This window comes from Haemaphysalis longicornis, unplaced genomic scaffold (assembly GCF_048455015.1).
Source record: "Haemaphysalis longicornis isolate Haplotype H1 unplaced genomic scaffold, Haemaphysalis longicornis Haplotype H1 scaffold_3, whole genome shotgun sequence".
Lineage (NCBI taxonomy): Eukaryota > Metazoa > Arthropoda > Arachnida > Ixodida > Ixodidae > Haemaphysalis > Haemaphysalis longicornis.
In genome coordinates, this window is record NW_027526335.1 from 126,128,654 (window position 1) to 126,144,850 (window position 16,197).

General features: G+C 48.3%; 1 protein-coding gene across 1 annotated transcript in view; it reads right to left on the bottom strand.

The window, feature by feature from the left end:
- Nucleotides 1–15,957, bottom strand: part of Sh (Potassium voltage-gated channel protein Shaker) — a 621,315-nt gene extending 605,358 nt beyond the window's left edge. Inside the window, exon 1 of the mRNA XM_077704118.1 lies at nucleotides 15,257–15,957. Within this exon, the coding sequence (XP_077560244.1) occupies nucleotides 15,257–15,333 (77 nt within the window). The 5' untranslated portion in view covers nucleotides 15,334–15,957. The remainder of the gene's footprint in view (nucleotides 1–15,256) is intronic.
- Between the last annotated feature and the right edge of the window lie 240 nt (nucleotides 15,958–16,197).

Sequence of the window (16,197 nt, forward strand, 5' to 3'; positions counted from 1 at the left end):
AACAAATGAAAAAAAAACATCATGTGGAGTTTTATGCACCGTTGCTTCACCTGGAGTATGAGGCGCGCCGTAGTAAAGGGCTACGTATTATTTTTACCACGCGGACATCTTTAATTCGTCCTACATCTCGCCATTTCGTTTTTTGCCTTCGTCAAAAAAAAACTGCCGCTGAGGCCTAGGTTGAACGCGCATCCTAGTGCTCACCATCGCAACATCTGATTGTTGCGTTAGACGTCGACAAGGCATGTCGGCAAATATTTGCGCCATCGATCTGTGGACACAGAGCGAACAGTGCAATGGTGTCTTAAACAGTAGCACCCCGGTGGCCCAAAGGGTGGAGCAGGCTGTTCGCCAGCGCTAGCGGCCATTACGCTGCTAGAGACATTGGCGACTGAAATTTTGGCAGCCTACCGCAGTAAAGACCGAATCATCGTCCCGGGGATCACAGCTCATTTTGACGCCGACAGTGAATACCGTGTCCCCGATCAACGCTGGAAAGCTAATCTTCATTCCGCCATCACTCATTACAGCGACCTCACCCCTCCGTGTCTCTCTAGAGGAACACACGTATCCTTAAATAAGGAGCGCTCTGGCTGAGCCCTTCCGGATGACATCGTAGCCATCTGATGACGCGCTGGTGAAAATCACGCGCATATGTCGAAACTAGTGATGTGATTGTTCCACGGTCTCACATGCTGGCCAGTTTGTAGCTGGCCTTAGTCCCTCTTCACCTTGTGCGAGACCAGACACTAGCTATAGTGGGCATTCACCTATCTGGACTGGATTCGTACCAGAGAACGGTACACATAGACTGTGAACTCGCTTTGGAGCTTCGTCATCCAGGCCGCCGTGAGAAGCCACTAGTCATCGTTCATTTCCCTCCCGTCCTTGTTTTGCGCCATCGACCACTCCTTAATTACAGATAATGCACCGCACTACTGGTCGATCACATTAGCGGCCCTGTTTTATTTGAGAAGAAGGGTTTTCGAATGGCAAAAAAGGTGATTTTTTGAAGCTCGCGTTTCTAGGAGATATATTAAGCGGTTTGGCATACTAATTATAGCGACTAAAACATGAAGCTGCCCGGTTTGACGTGTTCATCCGTAGCAATCCACAAAAAAAATCATTTGAAAGGCAGTTAGGCCTAACTATAGTTCTAACGCCACCCTTCGTTAAACTGCCATGCGTGCCAATCAGGAGTGAGCTTTAGACAATACTCGGATTTGGCTAGTTCCGGCTTCGCCGCTTACCAAGAACATTGACTGTTGTGGTTTCCCGGAGTTCTTTCTTGTCCCGAGAAAAAAAATGAAATTTCTGCTATGTTCAAATTAGTTGCGCATTATTTGTATAACCGCGCAGCGCCCCCGTGACTTCCACAGCACGAGTTGCCCCTCCGAATGCGCACTACGTCACCACCTGAATGCTTCTCCTATGCTAAAGCCCTGACACGACGAAAGGTTGCTCTGAAAGTTCACATTACAAGTGAATTACGGGAATTTCCACGCTGAAGTGCCCCGCTGCGCCATGTCCGGCGCTCAGGCTGTAAATTCTTACGCTTATTAAAGCGAGCTCTGATTGACACGACTAGGGAGCCGCAGCATTAAGCTAGTGTCGGTGCAGAGCTTCTATGATTCCGTCGTTCCGGCAGTTCCGTTGTTTCAGTTCTTTTTCACAGTGGTTCAATGTCTGTCGGACCAGCATTTATCTTCTGGTGGCGAAGAACAGACTCATCCTGAATACAGTTTCTCATGTATCACAGTACCAAACAGAGAAAGAGAAATAGATGCAGAGGAATTGCTGGTGTTTCCAGTTTAAAGGGATACTGCAACCTTCTTTTCAACTTTTCTCTAAATTCTTAATGCTTTCAAAACGGAGTCAGCAAACACAACCAGTACTTAGAACAGGGTGTAACAAAGAGCCTCAGTTTAAAATTTTTGCTCTATGCCCCTTTAGATAACTTCAAAACTTGCTCAAAAGATTTTTCTCTCTTTCCCGGTTTTGGCGTTGTTCGAGCGATCGAATTGCGTCATTGAAGTGGCGTAGTGGCTATTGGCCGGCTCTCCTTCTGTTGCAGCAATAAACGCGTTCGATAGCCACTTTAAAAAGACAGGCACAAAAGCAAAGCAGAAACGGAAGGCTGGTATATTGCGACGAGCAAATCACGCGTTGCCGCTCAGTGCTGGCGATGATCATAGCTTTCGCACTGCTTCCAGACGCAAAGGAAAGAGTGAAAGCGTTTGTTGGAAGCGTTACAGAGTCCCTCTTAGTATAGAGAAGTATCCCATGATGGAAAATATGGGAATGGGGATTGGTGTGGCAATAGACTCGAAGAAAATAAGCAGTTAAATGAGCACTGCACACTCACGGTAACCTGGAAAAGGCCGCAAAGGATCGCAACAATGTTTGTAAAACCAAAGAAAAAAGGCGAGGTTTAACGCGATGATCAACGTGCCTGTTCTATGAAGCGCACCATGGTTGAAAATCGGATCGGCGGGCTATGTAGGCAAAACAGTTTATTGAATTACGTGCCTCGAAGTTTCGTAGAAACCGACGTCCTCGCTTTCCACCGCTGCCCACCGTTTACCCCCCCAGGCTGGCTCCGAATATGTGCCGATGTAGAACATATCAGCTGTTAAGCTTGCAGGAGGAGCGCAATGAAATACACGTGCTTTTCCTGAAATTTTCAGACGCGCTTAATGGTGTCTATTGATTGATTGTAGGGTTTAACGCGCCGACGCAGAGCAGGCGATGAGGCGCGCCGTAGTGGATGGCTCCGCATTAATTTTGAACACCTGGGGGTCTTTAACGTGCGCGCAAATCTCGTACACACGGGTGTTTTTGCTTGGGGTTGGACGACAAAATTATCCCTCCACCCCCTGCGACTTCCATATTCCGCTCATTTTGTTGCATAACCACGAAATAAAATGTTGACAAATTTTTAACGGAGCTCCTGTGCAAACCACAAGTTCGCCGTTGCAGGAAACAATACGAAGAAAATGCGAACGCTGATACTTCAACAAGGTGGAAATTTGGGCTGGTTGGTACATTTTTTGATGAGCGAAAAACAGCGCGAAGAACGGGACAAGGAAGGACAAACGGACGAACGCTGAGCACGTGCCCCGTGGTGACTGACGGTACGTGCCGTGGCTGTAGGCAAAAAAAAAGAAAACTGGCAAAAACCACGAGGAGCGAGAAAATGCCGAGCAATTGTGAGCGCGTGCCTCGCTGAGAGAGAGAGAGAGAGAGAGAGAATACATTTATTGAGCGTCTAAATTGGGAGTGGTTCTTTATTCACTGGAGCCCATATGATGTCATGGCCGCCCGCGCCCGGTCGACCAGCGCTAGCTGGGTCGCGAGTGAGGAGCTGGACACCAAAATCTCCCATTGCTCTCTAAAAGAGGGGGTGGGGGGATGGAGGAGGGGTGGATTTTCTGAGCTGAAGTCGCACTCCCCAATTATGTGGCGGAGTGATCCTGGTTTTTTACAAAATTTGCATTCGGCCGAGTATTGTTCCGGGAACATGAGGTGTAACCTTGTTGGGTGGGGGAAGGATCCAGATTGAACGAGGCGAAAGACTGTCTGCTGCTCCTTAGAGAGGCTAGGATGAGGCGCGGAGACCGCCGACTCCCCGGCTGGCACAATGGCTTTAGCAAAAAAAAAAGGGAAAACCTCCACCGCTGTCGTCAAGGGCTACCACGCATGCAATGCTTGGCACAAGGAGCACGACGATATCACTGCATATGATGATGACTACAACGAGCACAGGCAAAGCAACAACGGAACATGTAAATAAACAATTGAAAACCTGTACAAATGCCTACTGATGTGTCCTTCAGTGTCCACGTATAAAGAAATCCTGCCGCTTCGCTGTGGTTCACGCCTCATTACGCGACTTAGTGCTAGCTTCTGCAGTTGAGCTGGTGGTGGTATACAATGCTGAATATGACTTTGCGTCCACCACTCGCCGTGAAGAAGACGACGACCTCTTCGAAGCTTATGACGACGGTTACTAGCACCGCGATTATGTAAATAAACAATGATGCTGAAACTCAACTACGTGTCCGGCAATGCTCACCTACAACAGCTTCGACACCCAAGTCTTGCGCGCCAGCGCAAGCTTCCCAGAATGTTTAGCCTGACTGTCAAGGAATCATAACGCAATCAATACTCGTGCTAAGCAAATTACGTTATTTGCAACGGCAACCAAGGAATAGTTGGGAGAACATAACGAGCACTAAGAAAAACACAGATCTGACGAGTAAGGGCATACAACAGGTCCGTCGAGCCCACCAAAGTGATGCTCTCAATGAGACCTGAACTATGGCACCCCTTCCAAGCCTTGTCAACTGATTAAGTTCAATATGGATCCTTTTTTTTAAGTGCTGAGCCCTTTAGGAGCCTGATTTGTTGTCGTAACTGCTCTGTAAGCACGCGGGGGCAGTAGTCACGCGGCTTCACGCACCCAAACAGAGGCTTCGATAACATCACCGCTTCCCCTGGTTGGTCGGAATCGAACCTCGGTCCCTCGCGTTCCGAAGCCGATGTCAACACCATTGGGCCACAAAGGCACACGTCACTCTATTGCAAAGTGTTGGGGGTGATGTTTGCGCTGCGCCGTGGCCATGGTAGCTGCTGTTGCTAGGCCACAAATAAGTACACAATAATGCAAAATAATAAAAACATCATCAATTAACGCACTAGTACCCAAATTAACGAGGACGCAATCCAGTGCTTTTTATAGGCGTTTTGAGGGGCTGCGGAATCGTCTCTTGACTACATTGATTGATTGTAGGGTTTAACGCGCCGACGCAACGCAGGCGACGAGGCGCGCCGTAGTCGAGGGCTCCGGATTAATTTTGACCACCTGGGGATCTTTAACGTGCGCCGGAATCTCGTACACACGGGTGTTTTCGCTTTACGCCTCCATCAGAAAAGCGGCCGCCGTGGGCAGGGGGTCGAACCGGCAACCTTGTACTCAGCAGCGCAACGCCTTAGCCACTGAGCCACCGCGACGTGTGCCTCTCCTGACTACTTTCGGTATCAATGCCAGGTTGATATAGAAACTATTCAAGTGAGGGCACCCCAGCCCCACAGGCGGATCGCTGCTCCGAACTTGCCAGCTTTTACATTGAGTGAAACTGCTTTAATTTTTTTCTGCTTTTTCCCTAATTTTTCCTGAACCGTAACTTACGACTGCTGAGCTGAAGTCGCTTATTTCTCGTTTTTCTTTCGTACGGTCCTCCTGTGCAGTGATGCTGCTGTTTTCATATTCTTTGAAAATTCGGGGAGATTATGCATCAACACATGCAGAAGGATGACGGGTTGCTGTTGCTCTCCAGGAGACTAAGGTAAGAATAACGTTTTTTTGCGTATGCTTTGTGGAAAAATTGATACGAAGGAATAAAAAAACGTTCACCGCGCTTTAACGCGATTTCGAAAACTCATCCGGTGTGTTTTTCAGGAAGAAACGCGCAAGGACGGCTTCCTCCACCATGGTCCCAGATTTCTCAGAAACGGAAAAAAAGAGGCAGCTTGTTTTTCGCAGACGTAATGTGCATCAAACAAGAAGACAGACTGAAAGCGGAGCCGTGCTGGTTTGAAGCACATTAGGAAATTTTTAATGTGTTTTCTTTTTTGTGGTGTTCTAGCCTTAATACGAAAGACATTTAAATTGGCGAAAATTGGCCAATGCCGTAAACCCTTTGATGGTGTGATGATTGCTTAGGCTGTGATTGAGATTTATCTAAGCTTTCCTATCTGGGTGGTCCTTTTTCTTTCTAGATTTCTTTTTTTCGGTTCGCACTGCTTGTTTTTTTCCTGCGTCCGCATTTCTAAGCCCGATGGAGTAATTTATCCCCACCTCTCTCGCAATGCACGATGGTGTAAGCAGTCAAGTTACGACAGAGCATCGATGCAAGCGCTTCTCGGCGTCCGCACGCCATGCGTTCTCAACCGGGCCGATGCAGGACGATCTACGTTGAGCAGGCGGTGTCCACGTTGGCGCTGGCCATCGATCAGATCGAAAGCACTACCAGAGACAATGATGCTCGCGCCAACGATGGCATCGCGGCACGCGACCCGTGCAAGGACTTTGTGGGCGCGAAGCATTCCTACGACTTCACCCTTCTCCTGTCCCCCTGCACTCTTCTCGCTCGAGTTCTTGTTCTGGGAAATGTGGCCGGTGTGGTAAATCGTGAAATCGAATTTGTACAACCATTTCTTGAGCTCATGTGTAAAGTATGCCAGCATTGCTTTTAAGTCGTAAAGGTAGATGTATTTTTGTCAAGCCAAACTACGCCCATTATTCCACAGCGGGTGCTGTGAACCAAAGGTGTCGGCAGATCGTTGTATCTGTCATAGACAAGCGCCTTCATCGATGTAATTCGTGTCTAAACAAGGGTCGGGCCAAAGAGCTAAAAACTTAGGTTTATTTTGTCTTGTTAAAATGGAGGACTCTCCCTTCCCTTCAACAGCACATTACCAAAATAGACGGCAACTTCCTGCTGGCTCTACCACTATATATGTGAATGGCAGCATTCAAGATGCGATGTGGTTTTTGCGGTCTGCGGTTTCTTTTACTCCACAAGTCGATTACTGGGTTTAACGCTCCGAAGCAGCACATCGGCTTTTAGGCACGCCGCAGTGAAGGGCTCTGGATTAGTTTTGACCACTTGGGGATCTTTAATGTGCTCTCAAATCTCCACACACGGGCATATCTGCTTTTCGCCTCCATCAGAAAAGTGGCCGCCTTCAACAAGGCGTCACACTTTAAAATTCCCGGAGCCTTCTTCATTATTCTGCGTGGAACTTATAGCGATTAAAAAAGAGCTGTCTTCTGTATCCGGGATCGCTTTAGCGCCTGTAACATGGACAATGCTTCCCACCAGTTCTGTTTTAGCCGTCGGCCTTCTTCGCTTCGTCACAGGTAGCCCCGCTCTGTGCCAGAACATTGCACCACCTTACGGCACAAATTTCTTTTTCGATACAAATTGAGTTGATTCCTCGTGACCTTGCGTCACTTCATCAGGCAGACTTACCATCCCTCCTAGCTTGCAGCTTAAGTTCCGTCACTGTCTTCCCAGCTTAGAGCCACCTACTAAAAAGAGAGGAACGCATCCTGCGCTGCACGCGTGCACTTGTGTCTCCGTGTGCTGTCACCTTTACCTTGCTCCTTCCCGTACCTAAAGCGCTACCGTAACCCGCCATTTGCCACAATTTTAGGCTTCCTTTAATATAACCCTGGTTTTCTCGTTTGCTATTCCAGCAATGCTGATCAGCCACTGGCAGCAACATCCCACTAGCATACGGTATGTTGCTGCGACTGGCCTCTCCTTGCGTCCACGCAACCTAGGAACATGCGTCATTCAGGGGCCTCATTATTATTCTCTGTTGAACCTAATTCGAGAAGGGCGCTTTTTGTGTGTTCATCTAACTTTTCTTATCATGCACAATGTATCATTGTCCTTTCTTTATATGCTGCTGAGAAATAAGCACTCACAAGAAATGCCAGTCTGTTTTTAGGTAAGTGGTGATCAGAGCTAATTGCTGCGCAGTCCCCGCTTTTCCGTAAGCAGCTGCACTGATGTGACGAGAAGTTTACCGAGGACATGGAAATGGCCTGTCATTCGGAACTTATTGAAGTGATTGATTGATTACCAAGTTTAACGCGCCGACGGTACACAGGTGATGTGGAGCGCCTTTGTGCAAGCCTACGGATTAGTTTTGACCACCTGGGGATCATTAACGTGCGTAGATGTCTGAACTACACAGGGGAATTTTCGCTTATCGCCTCCATCACCAATGCAGCCGCCGCGGCCACAAATTGACTCCGCTTCCTTAGGCTTCTTCATTGAAGTCCAGACCGTATGACAGGCTCTTGTAACGCATGAAAATCGCCTCACGACTAAAGAATGACAGGTGATGGCAAGTACAAGAAATTGATTGATTGATTGTGGGGGTTTAACGCGCCGACGCAACGCAGGCGATGAGGCGCGCCGTAGTGGAGGGCTCCGGATTAATTTTGACCACCAGGGGATCTTTAACGTGCGCCGAAATCTCGTACACACGGGCGTTTTTGCTTTTCGCCTCCATCAGAAAAGCGGCCGCCGCAGCCGGGAATCGAACCCGCGACCTTGTGCTCAGCAGCACAACGCCTTAGCCACTGAGCCACCGCGGCGGGTAAGTACAAGAAATGTCCTACTGCAAGAATCGCTAAAGGAATGGGTATACGCTCATCTCTTTCTAAAACAGAAAAAAAAAACCAGAAGCACAGTTCAGCCATAAGGTTTATCAGTATAAAACAGACAAAAATATTTATAAGTTAACTACCCGCTCGAGTAGTTCCACATGTGCTTTCACGAAACCACTGCCGGCTGACCAATTCACCCAGCTCACCTTTCAAGTCACACAGCTCGAAACACTAATAACCAGTCACGCACTAACCGCTTGTCACCCAAGAAATCCTGAAACGAGAAATAAAACCTAAAAAACGGGCGATCTCCACAAATGTGAAACCTGGAGAAGGGCGAAGCATGCAGTGTAAAAGTGTATTCAAAGACTGTACGTCTCTCTCTTGTCACATGGCGCGCGCTGATTGGGCGCCGGAGAAGCGGTGGTGGGAGGAGCAATCACGCGCTTGCTAAAGCGGTGGCGCCCTCTCTTGCGTTTAACTGTATTTAAGCAATTCGAATAGAAAGAGACTGACCGCAAGTTGTTTTCGCGTCACAGGCCACAGCATGCTAACAAGTATGCTTTACAGAAGACAATTCGGCGTTTGAAACCAATTTTGAGGCGGAATTTAACAAATGTATGTTAGTAATGCAATTAAACCCTGATTATTCATGTATTTTAAATTAGTTTAAATCATGTTAGCTAATTTTAAAACAGTAATATTGATTAAACACTTGTTTTTTGACCATCGTTTGGCAACTATTTACCGTGACATGACACGATGACAGGAGATGCCGACAGCCCGAGCCCCTAAGTTGCTTCGCACTAAAAAAAAAGTGTGGAAAATCTTGTATATAAAAATGTGTAGGGCCGTTAGGAGAGTTGTTTTAGAAAGAAACAAACAGAGAGAAAGAAAGAGAGAGAAAGACAGAGAGAGAGAGATCCTAGTGAAACCAGAAGAGTTCAACACTGCTCCCACTAGGGCTTACAACTTTCCATGAGTTAAAGAAGAAACAAATTTGCAATGCAGAGGTGATGTGAAACAGAAAAAAGAAAAGATGATATGATGAGAGGAAACCTAGGTAGAAAGCAACATCCTGCACAACCACAGCCAAGCACATCATTAATCGGCGGCCCCGCAACTATAAAAGCGGTGGTGATGAGCGCAGGAATACAGTCTTTGCTGTCAGGTTCGGTAACTTCTCATTTCTTTCCGCTCCACTCCCGGCAACAGCTGCTGCAGACAATTTTAGTTTGCATGTTTGCAGACAGATTTAGCTGTGTATATTGTTTCATTATCCATCGCAGGTGAGACGACAGCTAGTGAACTTCATGGATTGCGCGCTGCTTCTCAGTATTTTCTAAAGCAGCCGGCCAATCAATGGGCTGTTTTTACAGACTCCAGCTCAGCACCCGAGAGCCTAAGATCGCTTCCAAAAGAATAGCTGGCCTGAGAAATAAATCTTTTGAACTTACAAGCCATACAAAAGAGACACAGCGTAGATCTGCAGTGGCTTCCTGCCCACTGCGGAGATGCCGGCAACGACGCAGCTGACAAAGCCGCCTCATCTGCCCACAGTCTCTGCACTCGAGCTCTGCCGATCCCATTTACGATAAATGATGCTGCAATACTCGCCTCATCAACCGCATGGAAAGCGCAGATGTCTATCTGGACTGATGGAAGGCAGTAATACGCACCTCTTCAAGCGAGGGATCCTAAGTGCACCTTCAGGATGCCACCTGGGCTCAGCAAGCGCGAAGAATCCATTCTGCATAGGTTGCGCCTGAATGTGGCCTACACGGGACAATACCTCTACAAAATCCAGCTGGCATTTTCACCTTTTGATTCCACATGTGGCTCACGAGAAGATATTCGTCATGTTATATGCGTGTGCCCAAAGCACACCGAGCACAGACGTGAACTAATATTATCTTTGTGCAGGCAACTTGGTGCGGGACTTGAACTGAGGGCTGTTTTGGGACTTTCGTCGGTTCCCAGTCAGGCTGCACGTACAATCAAAGCTCTCTTGGAGTTTCTACGGAGCACAGAACTGGACAGAGTTTCATGATTGAAAATTTTGGGCGCATCAAATGACATCTTTTCATTTTCGTAGTTCTTGTTTTGGTTTTATTGATTTTCTGTTTTTGGCTTTCTTTCTCTTTTTCTTCTATTATCTAGCGTAGCAAGCCAGCGCGACGCCTCGGCTAATGTCGCTGGTCTTCATTGAAGTTTTTTTTTCTCTCTCTCTCTAGCGAAAGTATGGTTCATCTACTGCACAACAAGAAAATGATTCAGAGCACTTAAGTCTGCTTATATGCTCTGAATGCGAAAGCATTAGTGCACTAACTTTCCCCAGCGCGCTTTGGAGCCACAAGAGGGCGCGCTCTAGATTTATGTTTTACTTTGCCCTTGGAAAGTTTTACTTCATATTTGAAGTACTTCGAAGGCTCTGTTTCATGTAGCGTCGGCATAGAGCAGTGGACAAGCCGCTTGCCTGTTTCCACGCCTCTTTGAATTCGGTTCCAGTCCCCACCGTGGTTTTTACAGCAGACCTGTTATAGGCGACCCCGCCCCCCTCCCATTGTTTTTGTTTTATTTTACGTGCGTAAACCAACAAAATGCCTCTCTCCTCCTTCCCACTGAGGCACTCCCTCTCCCTCCAGTTCACCTCCAGGGCTTCATATTTTTGTGCAAGCTAGCGTATATTTCCTCCGACAAGTGTCTTTCTAGCAATGCACTCATGTTTAAAAGTGAAGCCGTCCTCAAAAAGATTGGCGTAAGCTGGGTTTGGCTTTCCCACATTGTGTGCAAAGATCGGTTTGCTCATGAAAACATATCGAACGCGGCCGAAGGAGACCACCGACGACGATCGGGCCGCGCGCCAAGCGTAAGAGTTAGGCCCGTCGGGACCCCGAATATTGTTACACGGGAAACTCAAGACATCGGCGGTCTACAATCCCACTGAAAGCTTCCTCGGCGTGACAGCGCGGTTTCAGCGGGTGGTTGTGGAGAACCAATAACGCACAAGCAGCTCCGCTGCTCATCCCCCTTCACAGAGTGGAACGGCAACCATTTTTTACGTGCGAAGCTCCATAGGAGCTCGCGCTGTCGGTGTCTCATGTCGTCGTCTCATGTCATCGTCAATGCAGTTACGGTACTAAAAGACCTGGACACTCGTTTACTCCTCGCGCTTGAACGCCATCGACGTCTCATGTCATCGTCGATGTAGTGTAAAACACCTCGCGCTAGCACGTAACCCGTACTCAAAGAACACACCGGGACATTCGTTTTCCAACGCCTCGTGCCAAAACGCTTCGTGCTTCAAATACAGTAGACCTTTAAAGCAAAGCTGAAGGCCTCAACCCCCCCCTCCCCCCCCCCCTCCCTCCCCAACGATTTCATCTTCGTTGAAAAAAAAACGCCATGGTGCCAAGAATACACTTATACACTGCAGGCTTCGCCCCTCCCCAAGTTTTACGTTACTGGCCATGGCCCGGGATTTTTCATTTGATGGCGGTGCACTGCACGTGCATTTTTCGAGCTATCTGATGTGGACAACGCCGGGTTCTTCCCCTCAAGGGTCATATGATTCTCGTCTGTAAATCTACGTGAACGGCAACGACGGCGAAAAAGGCACGACGTTTAAGTAAAGAATAACATTCGGACGACTTCACTGCTGACTGAGTAAGAACACGCAAAAACGCAGGGTCGGCATTCCTTTTACGGTTGCAGCAGAATTTTCTGTGCTGTTTTTGCTGTTTGCCACAGAATAGCAGTAAGGCTCTTCAATTTTCGGGTGTATTCAAACTTTTTAAAAGTAACGCGGAAAAACTGGGCGATATTTTTGAATAGTGAGCCTAGGAAAAATCGTTTTTCTTTTTAAACGAAGCCTTTAACAAATTTTGGTAGTGTTGTAACAATAAAAAAAACTGTTTAGCACCATTAATGTCTTTTCGGAAGGAAAACACATTCAGGTACGCAATGCGGGCAAAAGAACCTATAACAGCTCGAGAACTAGGTTGTCGTCTTTCGACGATCTCTGAGGGCTGTTTGTGACACGCCGTCATCCGAGTCAAGTCGGGACTGAGAGCTCTTTGCGAGCGACGTCAGTACGGCATTTGCTCGAGGGCGGTAGTACGTGCACGTCCAGTCATTTTTCCTCGCGCATTTCGCTATTTAGTTCGCAAGTCTCATCAAGCCGAGAGACGGGAAACCTGCTTCAGAGCGAGTTTTTTGCAAGCTACCACTGACAGAAACGAATATTGAATGGCCGCACATATTACTACGGCGACATGTTTAGTCTAGGTGAGGGCTTACAGCGAATTTTAGTTTTTAAAGCGAGGTCCCCACCAGAAAATTGGCTTTTGTGCAAAAGCGAATTTTCTCTGAGGGTGATTTTGATCATGGGGGAATTAAAAGGTGGTTGAAAACGCGAAGCCTTCTCTGGTCGAAAGCCAATGTCTTCAAAGTCTAAACGCAAAGTCCCAAAATCTAAATCGTTACCCCCAAAACACAGTGTAGGAAAGCCAACCTACGCAATGGGTCTTCACAAAGACACATCAAGTGCCCCAAGAAAAAAACGCTTCCTATGGTGGGAACTGAATCTCGGTCCCTCACGCTATGAGGCCGACGTCTAACCGATTACGCCATTCTGTCACGGTAGAAGCACTTTAGATTTTTGGCGTCGACATTGATTCAGGTTGCGTGGGAGAAAAATTCGCCTTTTAGGTATCTTTTTTCTTATAAAAGGGACTTCGATTTTTTCGTAAGAACTTTATTTCCAATGTATATAGTGATCGTAATTTGGTTTAACAAAACGTTTCACGGAAACAATGGGTTTAACTTCATTTATCGCGTTTTATCCGAAAACACCAGACACTAATTATAGCGTATACCGCACTCCAAGCTTAAAAAAAACGCCGACACTTGCGTACAGGCAAAGTATTCCCGCTATGAGAGCGAGGACCGTGACATCATGAGCAGCCCCACCACCCCAATAACACACAATGGCGGATTACCCCACTCGAACGGAAACCCGGAGCTGGTGCGGGAAATGAGTACACGGCACAGAGCAAAATTATGCGCCTCTTTTGTTTACTTGAGAACGTTGACACTCACCGCTGGCATCATGAATGGACAATGTTCTGCCATCGGCGGATTTTAGGGAGTGTAAATCTGTTTCAGTGGGCAGGAATTCAACCGTAATCAACAGCATATAAACCTTTCCCACATTCTTCCGGAGGAGCATTTACCCGTGTATACATTTTTTTCGCCATGATCCCACGAAGCGGGAACGTCGTTCCTGTATGTGTTAAACCTTTCAAGCAAACTTCCACCCACAGTTACCATCGCTGCGGGGAAGAACGGTTCCTTGCCCGCAAGTGCAACAATTCCCGCGTCAAGCATACAGTCATTGCCGGGCAACGTGTACGGGTTCATCATTTGCCACCCCGGAGGTGTAAATGGGACGGCCCAAACGAAGCATCCGATCTAAATGCCGACGCAACTTTGCACCGTCCACAACAGTCCGGGTGTAATTAGATAACTGGATAAAACGGGGCCATTGTTCTGCCACTGGTTCGTAAGTGAACGCCCTTATCTTATTTTTCGGACGGCCGAGCTGCGAACAGCCGGTTTTGTAATAAGCCAGTCCAAAGCTGTTATCATCCGCTACGAGCGTGAAAACGAAAGCAGAACCGCGTTTAACTTTTCTCTTTCTTTTTCTTTCTGAATGAGGTCAGGCGCATTTTTTTCCTGATCATTTCCGGAAAAACCAAGCGTCGCTAATGTTCTGGAGAGGGTTTGCGCCTGTGAGTTCGTTAATCATATCCAGAGAGATAAGCCCTGCTTACTGCACGGCTTGTTACCCTGGGGGAAATGACGACGATGGTAAGAAACAAAAAAAAAAAGAAAAACTACGAATGGGGCCAAAATTGAAAAACAAAAACAAAAAAAATGCGGCAAAACAGTGTTGGTTCGACAACACTGCAAATAAGCCCCAAGAAGCGCTGAGGCAGCTAAAAATAGAGGCTGCAGGCGAGCTGGGCGGTAATAGTTTTCTGGTCGTAAATGCCGGTCGCCTGCAGGTTTTCTGAGTCGGTGAAACGAAGTTCAAAGCGGTGACAGTAGAACGCAACGAACAGTTGACGTAGTAGCAGAAAATACTTACCTTTTCACGTAGTTACTGTCCCGCATTCTTTAGTTACTTAAGGAAAGGAATGATGACGGCTGCATAACTATTCCTTCTGGTAGATTTAAACGTGTTCAGTCTGCACTCAAATCGTATCGAACGAAACCAGGCTATGATCAAGGAAAGTGTAGAAATAAAAAAAAATCGTATTGTCGCAACGTGAGGTTTAAGCCCTCCCGCTTTTATTGTTTTGTGTCTTAAATAGCGCCAAGGTATAGCTCCCTAGCCCGACTTCTTAGCTCGTTGCACTTTCACTGAAGTTTTCATCACTTCATCGAACTTTTCATCGTTTTCCTGTCCGTGCAGTGTGGTAACGGGCGTGAAGCGTTGCTGCTTTCTCTCTGTAGGCCACGCATAATCCATTACCGGGTGTATACAGCCCCCCAAAGCTGTTTGCTCCCAAGCAACCTGATCTAGCAGCAAAAAATCACTGGCCTTATAATTACCGTAAAGATTTCGTTTTCTTACGTCACAATTCTCTACCCTATACGTCTGTAATAACGCTCTTGACTCCTGTTTTTTCCTCCATTTATATGTTTTGTCTGCCTTGCTTCTTTCTTGTCTACCTCGGTAACCTTTGGTTCACTATTTTTCTTACGTGCGGGCTGCTGCGATGTGTCTCGGCGATTGTCACCAACACTGATACGCTTTCAGGCAGTTGTCGCCACTTAAACGTTTTTAACACCGGCGAAAAGCGAGCTTAATATCATTCGGAGGAAAGGGTAGGGGGGTGGGGCATAATGCAAAAGTGACACGATCTGTTTTTTTTTTTTGCTAATTTCCAGTAAAGCGTACCGCTTTTTTCCGCTGAGGGACAACATCATTCGCAAAACGCAAGAGACGAGCCTCAAGCCCGTGTCGGTACTGTACGCGTGGGAAGTGGGGAGGGGTCTCACCTTCCTAGGAGTGGGGCCCACATGACTTGGTGGGCCCGGATGAAGGCGGACGTCGACGAAGATTGCAGGGAGATCATGATGCCGACGAGCTGCCCGGCGCTCACGGGGCTAGACGAAAGGGGACCAATCCGCAGAAACCTATCCGTCAACCAACGGGCGAAGACGACGGAAATCCGGTGGGTTCAGTGCGGCGGTAAATCCGGGACACGCGGAGCGAAGCGATAATCCCGCAATTCCTTAACGGGAGCAGGGAGGACGCCACAGAGCACCGAAACCACAAACACACACGTGCTCTGGATTGCGGAGGCAGGCAGCGATCACTGCGTTGAATACGCACGTGTGGATGGGGCGTGGAGGTACGGGGTGCGCGGTACGCGCTCACACACACACGCACACACACGACAGGGAAGACACGGGGCGGAGGAAGTCGGGGGTTAAGGCGCAGTCCGCCAAGGAGGAGGTACTGTCTTCACGGGGGCCGCGCGCTGTCAGGCATGCGAGGAGCGGGCCGCACGCGGGCACGGGGCAGCGGCAGCAGCCGGAGTCGGGGAAGGGGGTGGCGGCGGCCCCGAAGGCCGCCACCTCTCCGCTGCGGCGCCGAGCACCAGATGGGAGTGCGCCGGGCGCAGCACCGCCACTGAGGGAGGACACTGCTGCTGGCGCGCCGGCCGCAGCCAGCCGCGGCGCGCTGACGGCGAAGCGCCGCCGCCGCCACCAACGCTGCTCATACGGCAGCAGAGGAGAGGAGGAGAAGCGTCGGGGGGAGGGGAGGGGGAAGAAGATGCTGGGCCTGCGCGTCTGCACTCCAAGCACACTGCTGGCCGAGGAAGATGAGAAGTAGAGACAGGGGCGGAAACGCGGCCAAGCAAAAACAGCGAAGTGAAATTAAGATTAGTTTGAAGGAAAGGTGTGCCACTTCATCCCGGCTTCCAGACTTGGTA